General features: G+C 41.1%; 1 protein-coding gene across 2 annotated transcripts in view; it reads right to left on the bottom strand.

Moving 5' to 3' along the window:
- Positions 1–18,909, bottom strand: part of LOC126484070 (PX domain-containing protein kinase-like protein) — a 132,905-nt gene that overhangs the window by 102,223 nt on the left and 11,773 nt on the right. For both annotated transcript variants that reach the window (XM_050107438.1, XM_050107440.1), the window contains exon 3: positions 4,328–4,424. In XM_050107438.1, the coding sequence (XP_049963395.1) occupies positions 4,328–4,424 (97 nt within the window). The remainder of the gene's footprint in view (positions 1–4,327; positions 4,425–18,909) is intronic.

Here is an 18,909-nt window from a genome sequence, read left to right as displayed (position 1 = left end):
TGAATAATAAAGTGTTTAATAGTGCACTGAGGGAGCTATTTTGTCAGAATAGGAATGCCAAATTTGTCTGTGGCTTCTTTAGAGTGAACGACTTTTAGAATTTGTCAGTATCATCATAGTAGTGAGTCTGATGTAGTTAGGCACTTTTTCCATTGTTAGACATGGAATAAATTAAGTTAACAGCTGTTACTGTAGTAATTAATTATGGGATGACAGCTTACAAGAACATTTGAAGGCAACTCCTATGACACCAGACATTAACCACCATAATTGTTCTATACACACCAGTGAACTGTATATGATTGTAGTCAACATGTGGGGCAAAGCCCATCACCGTAACCTGGATGAGGTTACTCTCCTACAAACAACAGCCACTTCCAGTCACCATAAAGAGGTACCAGCCACTCGCTTAGTACACTTCAGAAAAACTATGTGAGGCAACTATCTACTGAGATGAGGATGCCACAGGTGCAAATCCTCGATGGACAACAGTTGCTAACAAGTCTGGAAATTTAGTCAACATCATCACTGATTGCCATCCTGTGCAGGTGCTAGTCAATTCAATAATTTCTTTTTCTGTGATGTCAAGTGTCTCTTGTCAACAGCCATAGAAGACTATGTCCCATATGATACAAAACCAGTTGTGCTGGTGGTCACAAATGGGAAATACAAGTTGACAGGAACATGTATTGCAGAATGCATTTATAATGGTATTCTCAGATAGAACTTCTTACGGGCATCACAAGCAGTCATCATCAGTAGAATATAGAGCTCCAGACTGGAGGAGCTATTCCAACAATCACATACAACAAAGACTGTTATGGACAGTTGTTTGCTGCTGAAACTGCTGTTATCCCACAGACCTCAATAAGAGAAGTTCCAGTCATCAATCTAGAGGCTCAGTTAAAATGAGAAGCTTTCATTGATTATGAAAAGTTATTCAGCCTCACAAAAGAAAGCTGCACCCCAGTAACAATCACAAACATTGCAGGTGGTCAAGAAGAACTCTGGATCACTAACTGCCACGAGTAGCCACAACTCTTCCTTAAAGGTATTTGCCTAGGAACAACCAAACCAGTCCAGGATAGGCAGCTCAGTGCAATCAATGAATCATCATCCTCCACTACAAATCCACAGTGTAGTGGAGCAAGCTACTGTCGGAACATTCGAGAGGATCGGGCTTGACCAAGGAACAAAGTTGTTGAATGTTAGCCATTCTCCACCAATTTTCAGATTCTTTCAAATCCGGAGTGGAGGCAAGACACCAGAACAGCACTGGGGATAATCCACCAATTTTTAGCTGCACTTGTATTGGGTATCACCGGATGAATGACAGATAATCCGGGAGGAAGTGGAGATGATGTTGGAAGATGAAATCATCGAACCTTCACAGAGCCCTTGGTCCTTTCCTGTGTCCTTTGTTGAGGAGTAGGATAACGAATGGCATTTCTGCATCAAGTAACAACAACCGGGAAGGGGTGAGTGGGTGGGGGGTGGGGACATAAACCATGAAGAAAAATTTCTACCCACTGCAGCATGTTGACGACACCCTAGACTGCTTAAGGAGCAAAGTGTGCCTCAACTGCGAACGAGCAGACAGGCTACTGGCAAATTTAGATTGACAAAGCTGGCCAGGAAAGGACTACCTTCGTAATACCTGACAGTCTCTACGATTCCAAAGTTATGCCGTTTGGACTGTGTAATGCTCCAGTGACATTCGAGTGTACGATGGACAGCTTGCTTCAACAACTTAAATGTACACTGTATATTTGCTATCTGCTTGACACTGTTTTTATGAAGACTTTTGAAGCACATCACATCTATCTGACGACTGTGATCAAGTGTGCTATTACTGCAGGTCTCCACACAATTTGGGAAAAAGCCTCTTCACTGGCAAAGAAATAAAAATCTTGGAGTACCTGTTTAATGACAATGGATTCTGTCCCACTCAAGAGAAAATATGAGCAGTCACAGATTTTCTGTCTCCTTGGCATATTCATGATGTAAGAAGTTTTCTCAGCAAGTGCTCGTACTACCAGCGACTCAAAGAATTTCTGTGGCAAGGCATGTCCCTCAAAAGAACTAATGCGTGAAGATGCTAATTTTTCTTGGAATGAGATGCAACAGAAATCTTTATTTGGTCTTAAGGAAGGACTACAATCTTTTCCAGTCCTAGCATCGTACAACATGAACACAGAGGCTAAACTTCACACTGTAGCTAGCAGTTATGGGACAATTGCAGTTCTAGTGCAAATTTGGGAGATGCTGAAAAGGTCTTATGCTTCCAGAATACTCTCCACATCCAAGACGAACTGCTCAACAAGAAAGAATGAGCGCCTTGCAGTTGTTTGGGCAATCAGTAAGGTACAGTTGCATTTATTTAGCAAACAATCCACTGTTACGACAGATCACCACACACAATACTGGCTGACTGATCCGTCAAGTTGACTGCTAGATGGGCACTGAGGACTCAGGAATATGATGTCACAGTGGTATACAAACACAGACACAAACCTATGGACGCTGATTGCCTTTCAAGGAATGTTTTGGCAGAAAATGGTTGCATAGACGAATTCTCAATCACTGGTGCATCAAATGATGTTGCTTGGAGGAGTCAGCACTGCTGAAAACCACACAGAACCCTTGAAGGAGGAAGACCCAGCCAAAGGGGAATTCCAGTCGTAAGCAGAAAACTATATAGTAGGAACTATGTTCCACTATGGTGCAAATAGTTGCTTGTCGTCCCACCTTATCCAAGACCAGCAACCCTGAAGCATTTCCATGATGCTTGAACACCTGGATACCTGGAATTCGTGAAGACTCTGGACAGAATCAGAAGGAGGTATCACTGACCAGGTCTCTGCCAATCCATTACACACTATGTGAACCACTGTAAGGGATGCCAGCAATGGAAGCATGTGCTACATATTACCTCCAGAACACCAGATACCAATTCTGCCAGCAGCTGTGATATTCCACTGTATTGGAATCAAATTCTTTGGGAGGTTGTCAAAGTAGATGAATGGGAATTGCTCCGACTACCCCACCAACTACACTGTCACCAAAGTTGTGGCAACTGCCAACGCTCCAGGAATTGCAAGGTTTTTAGCATAAGACATCATCTTGAAGCGTGGCACACACCACATGATGATCTTTAATCATGAAAATGTTTTCCTATTGAAACTGGTATTCCACAATGTGACATCATCCACAGGATGATAACTACCTACCAACCACAGATGAATGATCTCAAAGAATGTTTTAATGGGATGTTGGCAGATGTGCTCTCCATGTACATTGATGCTGAACATTAAAATATAACACTGTTCTGTTCAATGGTCACGAGGTCGAAACAATAAACCATACGATACTCAGGATGATTATGTGAAACACACCACCAGGACCAAAGGAACAAGACAGTTAGCTCACCTATGGTCCTTGGACACCCAGGAAAAGGATCGAGAGCACTGTAATGCTAAGCACTGGTCAGTGAGACACAGCCCAGGAGACTTGATAGGGACTTTTACACCTGTGCAGAAAGTGAGACTATCAAAAAGGTTACTAAAATGTTACTCTGGGCCATGTTGAATCTTTCAACACTTGTCAAAAACCACATACAATGTCAAGGATTACGATCCTTCATCATCCATGTTCTCTGTAGGAAGCCCTACTACAGTCCTGATATGCAGATCAACGATAGGGGCTTCTTGCTCAATGGAACTAAAGTCCTGCTTTGTGGTCTTGAAGCTTCAATGCGAGAGGCTACCTTCGATGTTAATCACAGCAAAGAGGATGTAACAAAACAATGACAAGATCCTAATGTTGCAGGGATTTCCAATGAGAACATCTAGAACAATGAGTCAATATTTCTCCAGGAGAGGGACCTGTGTTGCATGCAGTGTGGAGTAGTGGTTAGTGTCGCTGGCTGGTGTGCTTTTGGCTGCCAGTTCAAATCCAACTACCAGCAAATATTTGTTATTTAGTATTTATCGTTTCTGTAATGTTAACGAAATTTCTTATGCTTGTAATGTTAGTATATTCTGTAATATTTGATGTTTGTATAAATAGGACTTTTTCCCATCAAGGAGGCAGTTCTGTTTCATCAGTATGTTTGTGTCTGTAATAAACATGTGTTCACTGCTAAATGCTGTAGTTCACTGAGGTCCCTGCTTTCAGATTTGGAATTGATTGTGGTTACAATGTAACAGTATAATAAAACAGCTTAGTAGCTAATGGCCTCTTGATTTCATTAGAAATGAAAACAAAACTATGAACATTTGATTACTATAAAATGAGGTATTGAGTATTAGTTAGGATTATGCCATACCTTGGAATGATGTAGAGTAATTCTCTGGGTCTAGGAATTTTCTTACAGGAAGAGATGAAGCTAATATGGGATTCATAAGTATTAAATTCAAGTAACTCTGAAATTGAAACAAAGACAGAATGTATAATAAGTGACCACAATTGTGACAGAATTACATCTATATACATGCTAAGTACAGTAGAAACACTAATCAAAATACGAATGGAAACAGTAACAATCCTAATAGTAGAGCATTGTTTTAATATGTTCAGGCTTTTAATATACTTATTCCAAGTCAAATTTCAATGACCAAAGGACACACACACACACACACACACACACACACACACACACACACACACAAATCACATCACAGTCTTCTTCTCACAACACAACTACCACAAACTACAATATCTCGATAACATTCTTCACCAGAGATTTGACTATACAAAGTTACGTCACATACCAAAATGAGAAATATTCGTCCTCTGCCATCCGACCAACGTATTATTCTTATCCACCCTTGCACAATTCGTGTTGCCAAACCATCACCCTAGGGGTCACATCCTTGTTACAGGGGTAACAGAAGAATGGCTTGCCCTATACATCTCCTCTTACCACTACTCCAATTCTTTTACTGGCATGTGTCATACCATTAGAGGCAATGTCACTTTTGAAAAAACCTCTGTAATTTATCAACTCTGCAGCAATCACTGAGCAGCTTTCTGTGTCATCATGTTCACTCAGCCTCTGACACCAACAAACTACAGTGAAGGGAAAAATCGAACACACATGTGGACAGTAAGTTGTTAAATACAATATGGCTGTTTAAAGAGCTGCTTCAAACCTCTTGTCAACTAGGTCTAACCATGCACAACAGTAACACCATCATTAAATGGTAGGTACGCGAAATAAGAATTTTCTTATCTTTTTGTAACTGCATTTGCACTTCTGCTTTAAGACCTTACTAGTCATTAGCACATGTAGACAAAACCTTGATGATCTGCAACCCCATAATACTTGTTGATGCTGACACTGTCAAGTGCAGAAACTCCTACACATTGACAGACAAAGCCAAACAGTTGCCATCACACAGACTTTCCACATCAAATATAAGAATCACTATTCCATACTGTATAATGGCACTGTAATATTTAGCATCCTAAATTTCATAACAGAAGACTTAATAGCAACAAAATGTGACTTAACAAATGTATTTTGGCGACTACATTATAGATTATGATGCACATGATCATGATTATTAAAAAGCATGATTTTTTATGTACTTAACAACTTGGTTATTAGTACCCTAATCCTCATACTGCACTTGAAGATATACAGTTGGATTCAAGGCCCTTTTTTTCCTCAGTAGTGAGAATACTACCATAAACCATTAGCCAAACTTATGAAATTAAGCTGTCACAGAGATAAAACAAAGTTAATGACAATCTAGTTTATATCTATCATGTTTAAAAATAATGACGAGCTTATATAACTTAAGCCTGTCATGTCATCCAATAGAAACTCCAGTAAGCAGTTTCCTACTTGCAATTGATGTTGCATGTCTCTAGTAGCTGCACTATCTTCGAGTGTATTATAAAGCATTACAGCCGCTTTGCAGAGCACCTTCTTTCTAGAAACAGAAATAGAAAGATATTTCATCATTCATGTTGGGTTCAGGTGCAGAGTGCAGACTGAATGGTAATCAAGGGAGATACCAGCAACATGAGTGTTCCCCTTCTGTACTCACTCCCTAAGCCGACATGTAACAGACCTGACTCCAGATTTTGCCAGAATATCCACTGTTTCATAGGAAGCTTAGCATACAACTTATGGTTGTTACATCATCTACTGTAATATATGGTAGGTGGTTTCCCTAGTTTCTAGCAACATTGCATGTCTTGGGTAACTGCAGTTTGTGAAATGTGGCAAACCATTAGGACTGCTTTACAGATGTGCTGCAGGGGTTCTTCTTGCATAAGTTCACGAGTACATAAATTTCAGAGACAGCATAAGATAACAGCTTGTCTTCTTGCACTCCGTAGCAATGTCTCTCAGACCTTAGAGGTACTTTTGTTTTTTCAGGGTTGACTGCGATGTGTAGTGTTTTGCCATTCCACTCCCCATTTCATCAGGATGCAGCATATTGTGTATGTTCTTATATCAGCACTTGGAATGTTCAGTTCTACTGTTTATAAAAGTAATATTTCTTTGTATAGTTGGTCCACTAGCTCGTAACTTAGAATGATGAAAAGACTTCACATCCAAAAATTCACAATCTTGTTATACTCTGTTAACATTCTTAAAGACAGCATTTTTATCATTTTTACCAAGATGTTGCATCAGCATATGTCTTGCTGGTTGTGGGGACATGTATCTAGACTGATATAAAGGACTATTTAACCATTTCACTGCTACAGACAAGCTTCCTACATTCTGCATTGCTGAGTCTTTTGTTAAGGCTGTATCACTCACCAAATGCCAACAGACAGTGTTCCAGCCAATATGAAGTACTTATCTGATTTTTCAAAAACTATTCTGTAAAAAAAAAAAAAATAAAAATAAAAAAAATAAATTTGATTTTTGCAAATCTTACAGCCTGATATCTTGATTTGCTGAATTTCTTTTTATTATCTGTCACACTTACTGCACTGCATCAAATTAAGTAATTTTGCACAAAATTTTTAAGAGTTCGAGAGGTAAAAACACTGCATAAACTGTGTGTACAATTGATTTTAGCTCATACATTGCAGAGAATGAAATGCAGATCAGATATCGAAATTTATTTCAAACTCTCAGTAAGAAGATATCTCATTTCATTCTGGAGTTACTGGGTTTTATATCAAAAGGACTGCAGTGCGTGATGCGCCCATTCATGTCCTTGTGCATCGCGAATCGTGGTCATAACAACCATCATATCTCGAATTACTGAAGACATTGAAATGAGGCTTTCTGCAAATGGTATCATGCAATGAGCCTTTCTGCAAATGATAGCATGCAATGAGGCACATATGGTGAATGAGGAATATTTGAAACATTTGTATTCATCAGGATATGGACATAACTTGTTCACAGTAGTGAGAAATCTGTAGCTCAGGAAGCTTACAGACATACAAAGTATTGTACAAAAACCAAAGCACCATGCTTATACACATCCACAGGACCTGGGGAACAGTGTAGGAGGATGTGCACAGCAAAAGGGTTAATCCCTAATCTGACAAAGGGATGTTGTATGTTTCAAATTATTATAAGTTAAAAGATAGGTCATTACAATTTGTCAATAGGTGACACTGTATGAATTTAGGGTGATATTTATGGGATGCAGATATTTCTGTGTACTATACTGCTAGAAGTTCAGCAATATTGATGGAATTAGTGTTAAGTAGACAGACGGAACCTATGTCACTATAGTGCTCTTTGTCTTCTGTGATAGCCTCTGCTATGTATTCGGACCACCACGGAACAGTCTTGTGTTAGGAGCAACTGAAGAGATGGGTATTGTAATGTCTTCAGCATGAATTACTGTTTCTGTTGTTTCTTGAACAACTTTGTTGATTCTCTCTCTGCATGTATGGTCCACACATTAGCAGTTTAAGCTCCCAAACTAGCTCTTTGCAGTGATCAACGTGTTGCAGATTTGGGACCTATGCAGTAATCGGATAGTGGTTATTATCACAAAGGTCATATAAAAAAACAACAACATTGATTGCCAGAGGGATTTCAGTATCTTGTCAAAGGAAGGGGGAAATGCATATGTTGGTAAGAACAAAGAGGAATCTTGCAGCTGTTCTGCACGACAGAAACTCAAAATTACAATGCAAAATTATTAAAACATCAAGGAACTTGCAAATTTTGACAGAAATCAATAATTGTGACAACAGATTTGAGGCTACATGTAAGTAATAAAACCAGCCACAGAACAGGATAATGTCACTATTGTATTGAATTAAGTTATGTATGATGAGTCACAGGTATAAAACATTTTAAGGACATTTCTTAAATATAGTAGAAAGTATAGGGACAACCAGTTCAGGAGAGAAACCGGAGCAGTATGTTGAGAAAACAATTTTCATAAAATTCAGTCATACGAATGTATCACCATCCTTATCTGAAATTATGAAAATTATATGTTCTCTTCGAAAGATAGAAGCGCATCAGGCTTTGATAGTGTTTCTAACAAAATATTAATGATTTGTTCCCATGTAATAAGCCCATACTTATCTGAAATATGTGATACATCCCAGATTAAAGTTTTTCCAGAGAGACTGAAGTATGACATTCTCAACCACCATTTAAGAAAGGGGATTGAGAGATGTTAAAAACTACCGACCCATTCCACTGCTGACATTTTCCAAAATTTTTGAGAAGGTGAAATGTATTCTAGAATAGTATCTCAACTGAATAACAATGATGTCCTCAGCCAATCAGTTTTGACTTCAGAAGAATAGCTCTACTGAGAATGCCATCTACATTTTCACTCACCAAATTCTACAACCATTAAACAACAACACAGTGCCGGTTGGTATTTTCTGTGACCCATCTAAGACATTTAACTGTGTGAATCACAGTATTCTCCTACATAAATTGAAATTTTATGGGGTTGGTGGTATAGCCAAGTGATGGATAATGTCATATCAAACCAAAAGAATGCAGAAAGTTGTAACTACTAACTCAACCAATGTAGTCTGCAGACGTTAATCTTACTGGGGAGAATCCACATATGGGGTTACCCAACACCAAATCTTAGGTCCACTTTCGTTAATCATACATGTAAATGATCTTCCATCTAATATACAACAAGCGGAATAATATACTGTAACTGGACAGACAAAAAAAGTGTACTCACCAAGTGGCAGTGGGAGAACACATTTATAACAGTATTAAAATCTGCAAGCTTTCAGAGCCAGTGGCTCCTCCTCCTGGCAGAAGGGTTGAAGGGGAAGGAAGAGGGATGAAGGAAAAGGACAGGTGAGATGTAGAAATTGGGAGAATTATGGAAAAGTTGCTCAGAAAGGGGAGACTTACCCACAGGGATGAGAGGGAAAGTCTGATGGTTGGAAACTGCACTGGACAGGATTTGAAAACCTGAGAGCTTAAAGGTGGAATATAGGGTAATACACAAGGCAGAGATGAACAGAGATTACAACCAGAACATCATGCACAAGTTAGTAAGAGTAGAAAGCTAAGTGGCCGGGGGGAGGGGGGGGGGGGGGATAGACAGATCCGAAAAATAGAAGATATAGAAAACTAAAAGGCAGTGAAGAAAGAAATAATTACTGTGAAGAAATGTTGAGACTGAAGAAACTAATGTAAATTAAGGCCAGTTGAGTGGCAAGAACCAAGAACATGTTGTAACGTCAGTCCCCACCTGTGGAGTTCTGAAAAACTGATGTCTGAGGGAAGAATCCAGATGGCACTTGTGGAGAAACAGACACTGAGGTCACAACTGACACCCTACACCTACGCCCATTCACTCTGATTATGTAATTGGTGGTAGTTATGCCAATGTAAAAAACTGAGCAGTGTTCACATAACAATTGGCACATGACATGGGTTATTTTACAGGTGGCTCTCCCTCTGACAGTACACATTATGCCTGATCCCACGTACAAGTCAAGCGCTGGCACGACGGTCAGGAATGGTAGAGCAGAGAGGGCTGTGATGAAGACATCAGCCAATGGTAGACTGACCGACCCCTCTCTAAGATCACACCGAGACAGCAGCAGCCTCTAGGTAAAGAGAATATAAGCGCTGCATCACCTGGCCAGGGCCCCAGTTGAAGACTAGCCATTCTATGAGGTCTACAGCAGTGACTTAGGAACTGCATTGTTTTACTTGTATTAGGAGTTGTGTATACTGAAGAGATTTTCTTATATTGTGAATTTTAAAATTTTCCCGGCGAATTGACTGTTCAAACAAATTTCGGGCTTGCAGCCGGTCATCGTTCAATACTTCGCACGATATTTCAACTGGGCACCTGCCAGTCATCTTCAGGTGAGTCGTCGCAGACTGGTGAAAACGTCCTCCATTCCCCAATATATAGCGTACTGTAACTATTCTGCGCATGCGTCGAAAACTTGATAGTTGAACCACACTGCCCGCCGGCAGCGCCCTCCCTGGTGGAATAGCCGAACTCAGTCGCCCTCTGCGTTGCTGTTTGCAACGGCCGTCGACGCACTCTGTCATCTTCGATTTGAGCAAATCGTGGAGATCATGGGATTCCATGCACTGTCCAGCTGGTAGCCGCTGTCATGGTTTAACAAATTTTCCGCCAGTCGTATTTCTACGGATTCTTTAATAATGGAGTCCCAGAAAGATGTTGCTGTGGACAAAATCATTGTTTTCTTATACTCCATTGAATGTCCAGTAGAAATACAATGTTCAGCAATAGCGGACTTGCTTGGCTGCAAAAGGCGGGTGTAACGTTAATGTTCAGTGCAGCGTTCTTTCACAGTGCATGTGGTTTGACCTATGTAAGCCATACCACATTGGCACGGAATCTTGTAAATTCCGGCCTTTCGTAGTAACAGATTGTCCTTAACTGATCCCACAAGGTCCGCAATCTTCGATGGTGGGCAGAAAATAATAATAGTGAATAAAGAGGAGAACATGCCGGAACAATCTTTAGCTTTTCTTCCTTTCGTTGGCAACACTTCGTTTAAAATAGCAAGAATCCTCCGAAAATTTCAGGTAAGAGTGGTTTTCCGCCCACCATCGAAGATTGCGGACCTTGTGGGATCAGTTAAGGACAATCTGTTACTACGAAAGGCCGGAATTTACAAGATACCGTGCCAATGTGGTATGGCTTACATAGGTCAGTGCATGGAATCCCATCATCTTCACGATTTGCTCAAATCGAAGATGACAGAGTGCGTCGACGGCCGTGGCAAACAGCAACGCAGAGGGCGACTGAGTTCTGCTATTCCACCAGGGAGGGCACTGCCGGTGGGCAGTGTGGTTCAACTATCAAGTTTTCGACACGTGCGCGGAATAGTTACAGTACGCTATATATTGGGGAACGGAGGACGTTTTCGCCAGTCTGCAACGACTCACCTGAAGATGACTGGCAGGTGCCCAGTTGAAATATCGAGCAAAGTATTGAACGACGACCGGCTGCAAGCCCGAAATTTGTTTGAACATTTTCTTATATTGTCTGTCCCCCACTGCTTGTGACACACCACTGTAAATTCTCAAAGTTGAGTATTGTCATTTATCTTACTGTCATAAAAATTCATCAGTACGATTTGCTTGAATTGTTGTCTAGCAATCCAAGAAAGCAGGTTTCCTAGCCACCCCATATTCAATGAGTAGGCACGACACAACACTGGCGAGTTGTACCATGAACCAAGAACCGACAGCCACCACAGATTCTCTGTTTTCATTTGACAGGCTACTGTTTAGCTGGCACCTTGCTTCCCTCTGCAAGGGTGTATCTACTTGCTTTAACAGTCTCTTATAGTGTTTTTGCTAATCAATGTTTTCAGGTGGGCATTGCAGAAACTTTATTTGCTTTTGTACTTATTTTTATTGCTTGCCTTGTCTGCATTTGTTTCCTCTAACATGCGCGCACCCCACCTGTCCCACCCCCTGCTCAGGCGCCACAGCTGCCAGTGTTAGATGCAACACAGCTAATGCAGATGTTTCAGTTTCAGACCCAGCAAATATCTACACTGCTAAACATTTTGCAGCAGCTACTGACCAACACTGCACGCCCAACAGACCAAGTGCCTACTGTAGCTCTGAGCACTTTTCACCAGCTTCATGAACAAGACGAGGAAAGGCTTGAATGGTTGCAACCGTTTGAAGCCCACGTAATTGCTCACAACATAACAGGTACTGTGAAACTCTCCTATTTATTGTCTATGGTAGGAAGTGCAGTGTTCTGCCTCCTATAGAAGTAATTTCCTAATGCCGCTCTGCGTGAACTTTCCTATGATCGTTGTTGATTCGCTAACTATTATGACCAACAAGTGAATGTGGTAGCAGCTAGCTACCAATTCTTTAATTGCAAGAAATGGTCAGAACAAACTTATAGGGAATAGGTAACAGATTTGCAGGTATGATGAGGAAATGCAAATTCAAATGTGCTTGTGGTGCTTTATATACAGATGTAATGTTGTGTGGTGCGATCGTGTAAAATGTAACTGATATCAGAATCAGAACAGATTTTGAAACAGTTCGATCCACCATTTCAGCATGTTGTGCAAATACTAGATCAGTATGGTGCAGATGCCGTGTCGGCCAATAAGTTTGAGCAGCCAGCAATTTGTCGAGTCGAGTCGCCCCTTGCTCGAGACCACCCATTAGGCGGCAGCAGCAGCAGCTCGCCGCGCAACACCATGTAAACAGCTCTCTCAACAGGCGAACAGAATTAAGTCATGCCCATGGTGCTACTCATGGCACAAAAACCAACACTGCCCATCCCGACAAGCACAGTGTTATGCTTGTGGCAAGAAAGGACACCTACAATCCGTATGTTTGTAATGGAACAAACATAGGAATTCCGCCCACTCACAAAAATCTAGTCACAAGGGCCATGTAATTAATACTGTGTATTCTAAGCCTGCAATGGGCCTTAACAAAATTAGCAAGCAATCAGTTTCTTCAGTGCTATGCCAGACCAACAAACTTTTTGTTCATTTGCATCTTAGTGGAAAACATGTGAAATTTAATATGGACACACATGCCTCTACTACATTGCTAAATCATAAAACATACAAACTGTTAGGCTCCCCACACCTGTCTAAAACTAGCACACACCTGATGGCTTATAACGGACAAGACATTCTTGTTCTAGGAAAACGTACTTTGCCTGCCATGTACCACTCGCATATGCGAACGGTGACTTTTACGGTGCTACAATCACATGACTGTGAGAACATATTTGGCCTTGATTGATTTGATTTGTTTGGCTTTAGAATTCAGGACAATGTGTTGTCAGTGTCTGCATTCCATGCTAAAGACAGTGTTGCTTGCTGAAAGAATTCCCTGAACTCCTTTCTGAAGGTTTAGGCAAGACTAACAATTTTGTTGCACGTATTACTCTGAAAGACAATGCTCAGCCAAAATTTTGCCAGGCCACAATTGTTTCCATTGCGTTACGGGACAAAGTTGCTGCTGAACTTAAAGAATTGCAAGATAGCGGAGCTATTGGGCTCATACAAGCTAGTCAATGGGCAAGTCCACTGGTTTTGCTCCCCAAACCTTCAGGTTGTATTCGCCTCTGTGTCGATTTTAAGTCTACAGTCAATCCATGATCTGTGATTGATACTTATCCATTGCTATGCCCAAAGGATCTCACAGACAGATTAGGCGCTGGTCGCTACTTTTCAAAAACTGATTTGCGCGACGCATATCTTCAAGTACCACTCGATGGAGATTCTCAAACCATGTGTGTTGTGAACACTCACTTGGGTTCGTTTAAATATTTGCGTTTGCCTTTTGGCAGTAATTCTGCACCCGCCATTTACCAATGGTATTTGGAACAGCTGACTGATCAAGTACTAAACTGTTAAAACTACTTGGGTGATATTGTTGTATCAGGTTGTACACCTGAAGAATACATTTTATCTAATGCAGGACTAAAGTGTAGACTGGACAAGTGTGATTTTTTTAAAACCTGAGTTGCAATATCTTGGTCATGTCATAAACAGTCAAGGTGTACATCCTCTTCAGTCACATTTGTTAGCCATACGAGACCTGCCAGTTCCTTGCAATGTCACAGAATTGCTGTAAGTTTTAGGGAAAATGAAAGATTTATATTTGCTTCACACTGAATGCTGCACAAATTGCTGCTCCATTGCGTCGCAGAAATGTCTCCTCTGCTTGGACAGATGAGTGCCAAGGCGCTTTTCAGAAACTTAAAGATGCACTGCTCAGTAATCGACGTTTGGTTCACTTTGATCCTGACAAACCAGTTGTATTCCAAGTTGACGCTTCCTCTTATGCAATCAGTGTAGTACTTTTGCACAGAATTGGCAGTAAAGACAGGCCTATTGCTTTTGCATCAAAAGTTTTGTCCAAAGCTCAGTGCAACTATTCACAAATAGAGAAAGAGGCAATGGCTATTGTGTAGAGTGTCACCAAATTCTACCACTATTTGTATGGTGGAAAATTCACTTGGTAATGGATCACAGGGCATTCCAGTCCTTATTGCTGAGCAATCACAGATGTTAGGAAATCTTGAAAGGCTTGTAAACAATGTTGAGGTAGTGGTGGTGGATAAAGTTGGGAGTGTGGTCGTAACTGTTAAAGCAGAGCTTAATGTCAGATTTGCTGTTGGAAAGGTTTCGGGATTCAGTTGCAAAGTAATATTAACTCAATCAAGATATTTTGTCAGTAATCTCCCACCTTTAAGCTCTCAGGTTTTCAAATCTGTCTGGTGCAGTTTGCAACAATTAGTCTTTTCTTGTCATTCCACCTACTAAGTCTTCCCTTAATGGGCTGGTAGAGAGATCAGAGCAGACAAGGGTTCTCCCAGGGTCCCTCCAACAGCGAGAAAAGCCCCACCATGCATCTGACCCTCTGGCATCCTGATGAATGTCAAAGACAGTCACAGAGCAAAGAATGCCTCCAAGTCAGCAAATTCAGAACAGTAAAAATGAGAAGGCTAAAAATGCAATAGACATCAGTTGCAACATCAATAATAAAGAAAAGAGGAGATAAATAGGTAAGGCAGCAGGGGGGCATCCCCAGGGCTTCTGTATGCAACAGGAGTCACATCACCCCCCCCCCCCCCCCCAACACCCATCCCACCCCTGCTCCCATGTAGTCAAGGCATTAAAAAGCACTCACTATGCAGAGTGGCCCATTGATCGTGACCAGGCCAAATATCTCATGAAATAAGCATCACACGAAAAAACTACAAAGAACAAAACTTGTCTAGCTCAAAGGGGGGAAACCAGATGGTGCTATGGTTGGCCCACAAGATGTCGCTGCCATAGGTCAAACGGGTATGAACTGCGTTTTTTAAAATAGGAACCCCCATTTTTTATTACATATTCGTGTAGAATGTAAAGAAATATGAATCTTTTAGTTGGACCACTTTTTTCGCTTTGTGATAGATATCGCTGTAATAGTCACAAACATATGGCTCACAATTTTAGACGAACAGTTGGTAACAGGTACGTTTTCTAAATTAAAATACAGAATGTAGGTAAGTTTGAACATTTTATTTCGGTTGTTCCAATGTGATACATGTACCTTTGTGAACTTGTCATTTCTGAGAACGCATGCTGTTACAGTGTGATTACCTGTAAATACCACATTAATTCAATAAATTCTCAAAATTATGTCCGTCAACCTCAATGCATTTGGCAATAAGTGTAACGACATTCCTATCAACAGCGAGTAGTTTGCCTTCCGTAATGTTCGCACTTGCATTGACAATCGGCTGACGCATGTTGTCAGGCGTTGTTCGTGGATCACGATAGCAAATATCCTTCAACTTTCCCCACAGAAAGAAATCCGCTGAACGTGCGGGCCATGATATGGTGCTTCAACGACAAATCCACCTGTCATGAAATATGCTATTCAATACCGCTTCAACCGCACACGAGCTATGTGCCGGACATTCATCATGTTGGAAGTACATCGCCATTCTGTCATGCAGTGAAACATCTTGTAGTAACATCGGTAGAGCATTAAGTAGGAAATCAGCATACATTGTACCATTTAGATTGCCATCGATAAAATGGGGCCCAATTATCCTTCCTCCCATAATGCCGCACCATACATAACCAGCCAAGGTCACTGAAGTTCCACTTGTCACAGTCATTGTGGATTTTCCGTTGCCCAATAGTGCACATTATGCCGGTTTACGTTACCGCTGTTGGTGAATGACGCTTCTTCGCTAAATAGAATGCGTGAAAAAAATCTGGCACCATCCCGCAATTTCTCTTGTGCCCAATGGCAGTGCTGAACACGAAGTTCAAAGTTGTCACCATGCAATTCCTGGTGCATAGAAATATGGTACGGGTGCAATCGATGTTGATGTAGCATTCTCAACACTGACGTTTTTGAGATTCCCGATACTCGCACAGTTTGTCTGCTACTGATTGCAGATTAGCCGTGACAGCAGCTAAAACACTTACTTGGGCATCATCATTTGTTGCAGGTTGTGATTGACGTTTCCCATGTGACTGAACACTTCCTGTTTCCTTAAATAACATAACTATCCAGCAAACGGTCCAGACACTTGGATGAAGTCATCTAGGATACTGAGCAGCATACATAGCACACGCCCGTTGGGCATTTTGATCAAAATAGCCATACATCAACACGATATCAACCTTTTCCGCAATTGGTAAATGGTCCATTTTAACACGGGTAATGTATCACGAAGCAAATACCGTCCGCACTGGCGGAATGTTACATGATACCATGTACTTATACGTTTGTGACTTTAGCAGCGCCATCTATCACAAAGCGAAGAAAGTGGTCCAACTAAAACATTCGTACTTCTTTACGCACTACACGAATATGCAATAAAAAATGGGGGTTCCTATTTAAAAATGCAGTTGATATCCGTTTGACCTAGGGCAGAGCCACGTAGCGGGCCAACCATAGCGGCATCTGGTTTCCTCCTTCAAGCTACAACCATAGCGGCATCTGGTTTCCTCCTTCAAGCTAGGTGAGTTTCGTTCTTTGCACTTTTTTCTTGATGCTTATTTTGTGAGATATTTGGCCCAGTCACTATCAATGTACCACCCTGTATAAGGATGCTACTTCTAGCATACAAAATAGTGTGCAACAGAAAAGTAGGTGAACCACGTTGAAAAGAAATTAAAACAGAGTAAGAACCTGATGAAATAGTAAGCTGGTCAAGGAGGGAGGGCCCATCATCAGTAGGTCTCTAAACAACCTGTTCTCTCAGAATAAAACATTCAGTAAAGATTCACAAAACATTCTGTCATGCCTGTCAATTACGGAACTGTAATTTCCTAAGCTGATTGTTTGATGACTAAAAGTCTTATGCAGTGGTAACAGTAGGATTGGGAAACTTACGTACTGACGAAATTAGATTCTCTCTAAAGTTTTCCATTACATATGGAGGTGATTCTGGTGGGTGATCAAAGGATCCAATTATTAGTTTATGCCCACCCTTGATACTATGTCTTTTCCCAAAAATCTCACATGCAGTCTCAATTTCTATCCCAGTGGATTTGAGTTTCTTGTCTACTGTGACAAGTACCTCACCTCAACTTAACATTAACCTATCCTTTCTACACTGAAGCACCAAAGAAACTGGTATAAGCATACATATAGAAATACAGAGAGATGTAAACAGGCAAAACACGGCGCTGCAGTCGGAAATGCCTATATAAGACAACACATGTCTGGTGCAGTTGTTAAGTCGGTTACTGCTGCTACAATGGCACGTTATCAAGATTTAAGGGAGTTTTGATGTTGTGTTATAGTTGGCGCATGAGCAGTGAGAGACAGCAACTTCAAGGTAGCAAAGCAGTACGGATTTTTCCGTACGATCATTTCACGAGTGTATCGTGAATATTAGGAATCCAGTAAAACAGCAAATCTCCGACATCGCTGTGGCAGGAAAAAGATCCTGCAAGAACAGGGCCAATGGCAACTGAAGAGAATTGTTCAACATAACAGAAGTGCAAATTGCTGCAGATTTCAATGCTGGGCCATCAACAAGTGTCAATGTGCGAACCATTCAACAAAACATCATCAATATGTGTACCCTTAATGACTGCAGAACATGAAGTTTTACATCTTGCCTGGGCCTGTCAACACCAACATTGGGCTGTTGGTGACTGGAAACATGTTGCCTGGTCAGAGGAGCCTCGTTTCAAATTGTATCGAGCAGATGGACGTGTATAAGTATGGAGACAAGCTCATCAATGGACGGACCCTGCATGTTATCAGGGGACTGTTCAAGTTGGTGGAGGCTTTATAATGGTGTGGGATGTGTGCAGTTGGAGTGATGTGGGACCCCCGATACATCTAGATACGACTCTTGATAGGTGATTCATACTCTTACATATCTACGGACAGCCCTGCACGATTCATTGTGTCAATTCCCTCCAGCACTTCCTCAGACATTAGCCAAGTCCATGCCAAGTCGTGCTACAGCACTTCTGTGTGCTCGCGGGGGCCCTACATGATATTAGGCAGGCATGCCAGTTTCTTTCGCTCTTTAGTGTATACTCGCTTTATTTTCCTCAAATAACTCATTGCTATTGAATTTGGATTTTAGCCAGCTTTCCATACCTACAATCTGGTTAAAATTATTTGACTGTTGACACTTCATGTGCTGGAGTGTCTTCCTCCAATCAGAGCACTCAACGTCACATCCGAACTCTTCACCATTGCCCAACTGCCACAACAATTCTTTTTTCTTCTTCTTCTTCTTGAGTTTGGATCCCGAATCCTAGACCTGGCCTTTTTATTTCACATTTCACCACACACGATAAACACACCCAAAACAATGGAGATGAAACAACACACATTTCATACACACCACAAACTAACGACTACACGATTCATTCACACAAGAGACATGATTCAGCTTCACATATTCAATTATTAGCATCATAGATCTGCTTACAATAGGTAAGGTTCATACAACATCACTAACTAAA

This window comes from Schistocerca serialis, chromosome 6 (assembly GCF_023864345.2).
Source record: "Schistocerca serialis cubense isolate TAMUIC-IGC-003099 chromosome 6, iqSchSeri2.2, whole genome shotgun sequence".
Lineage (NCBI taxonomy): Eukaryota > Metazoa > Arthropoda > Insecta > Orthoptera > Acrididae > Schistocerca > Schistocerca serialis.
The sequence above is the reverse complement of the archived record's forward strand: the minus strand, read 5'-3'. Positions and strand labels throughout refer to the sequence as shown.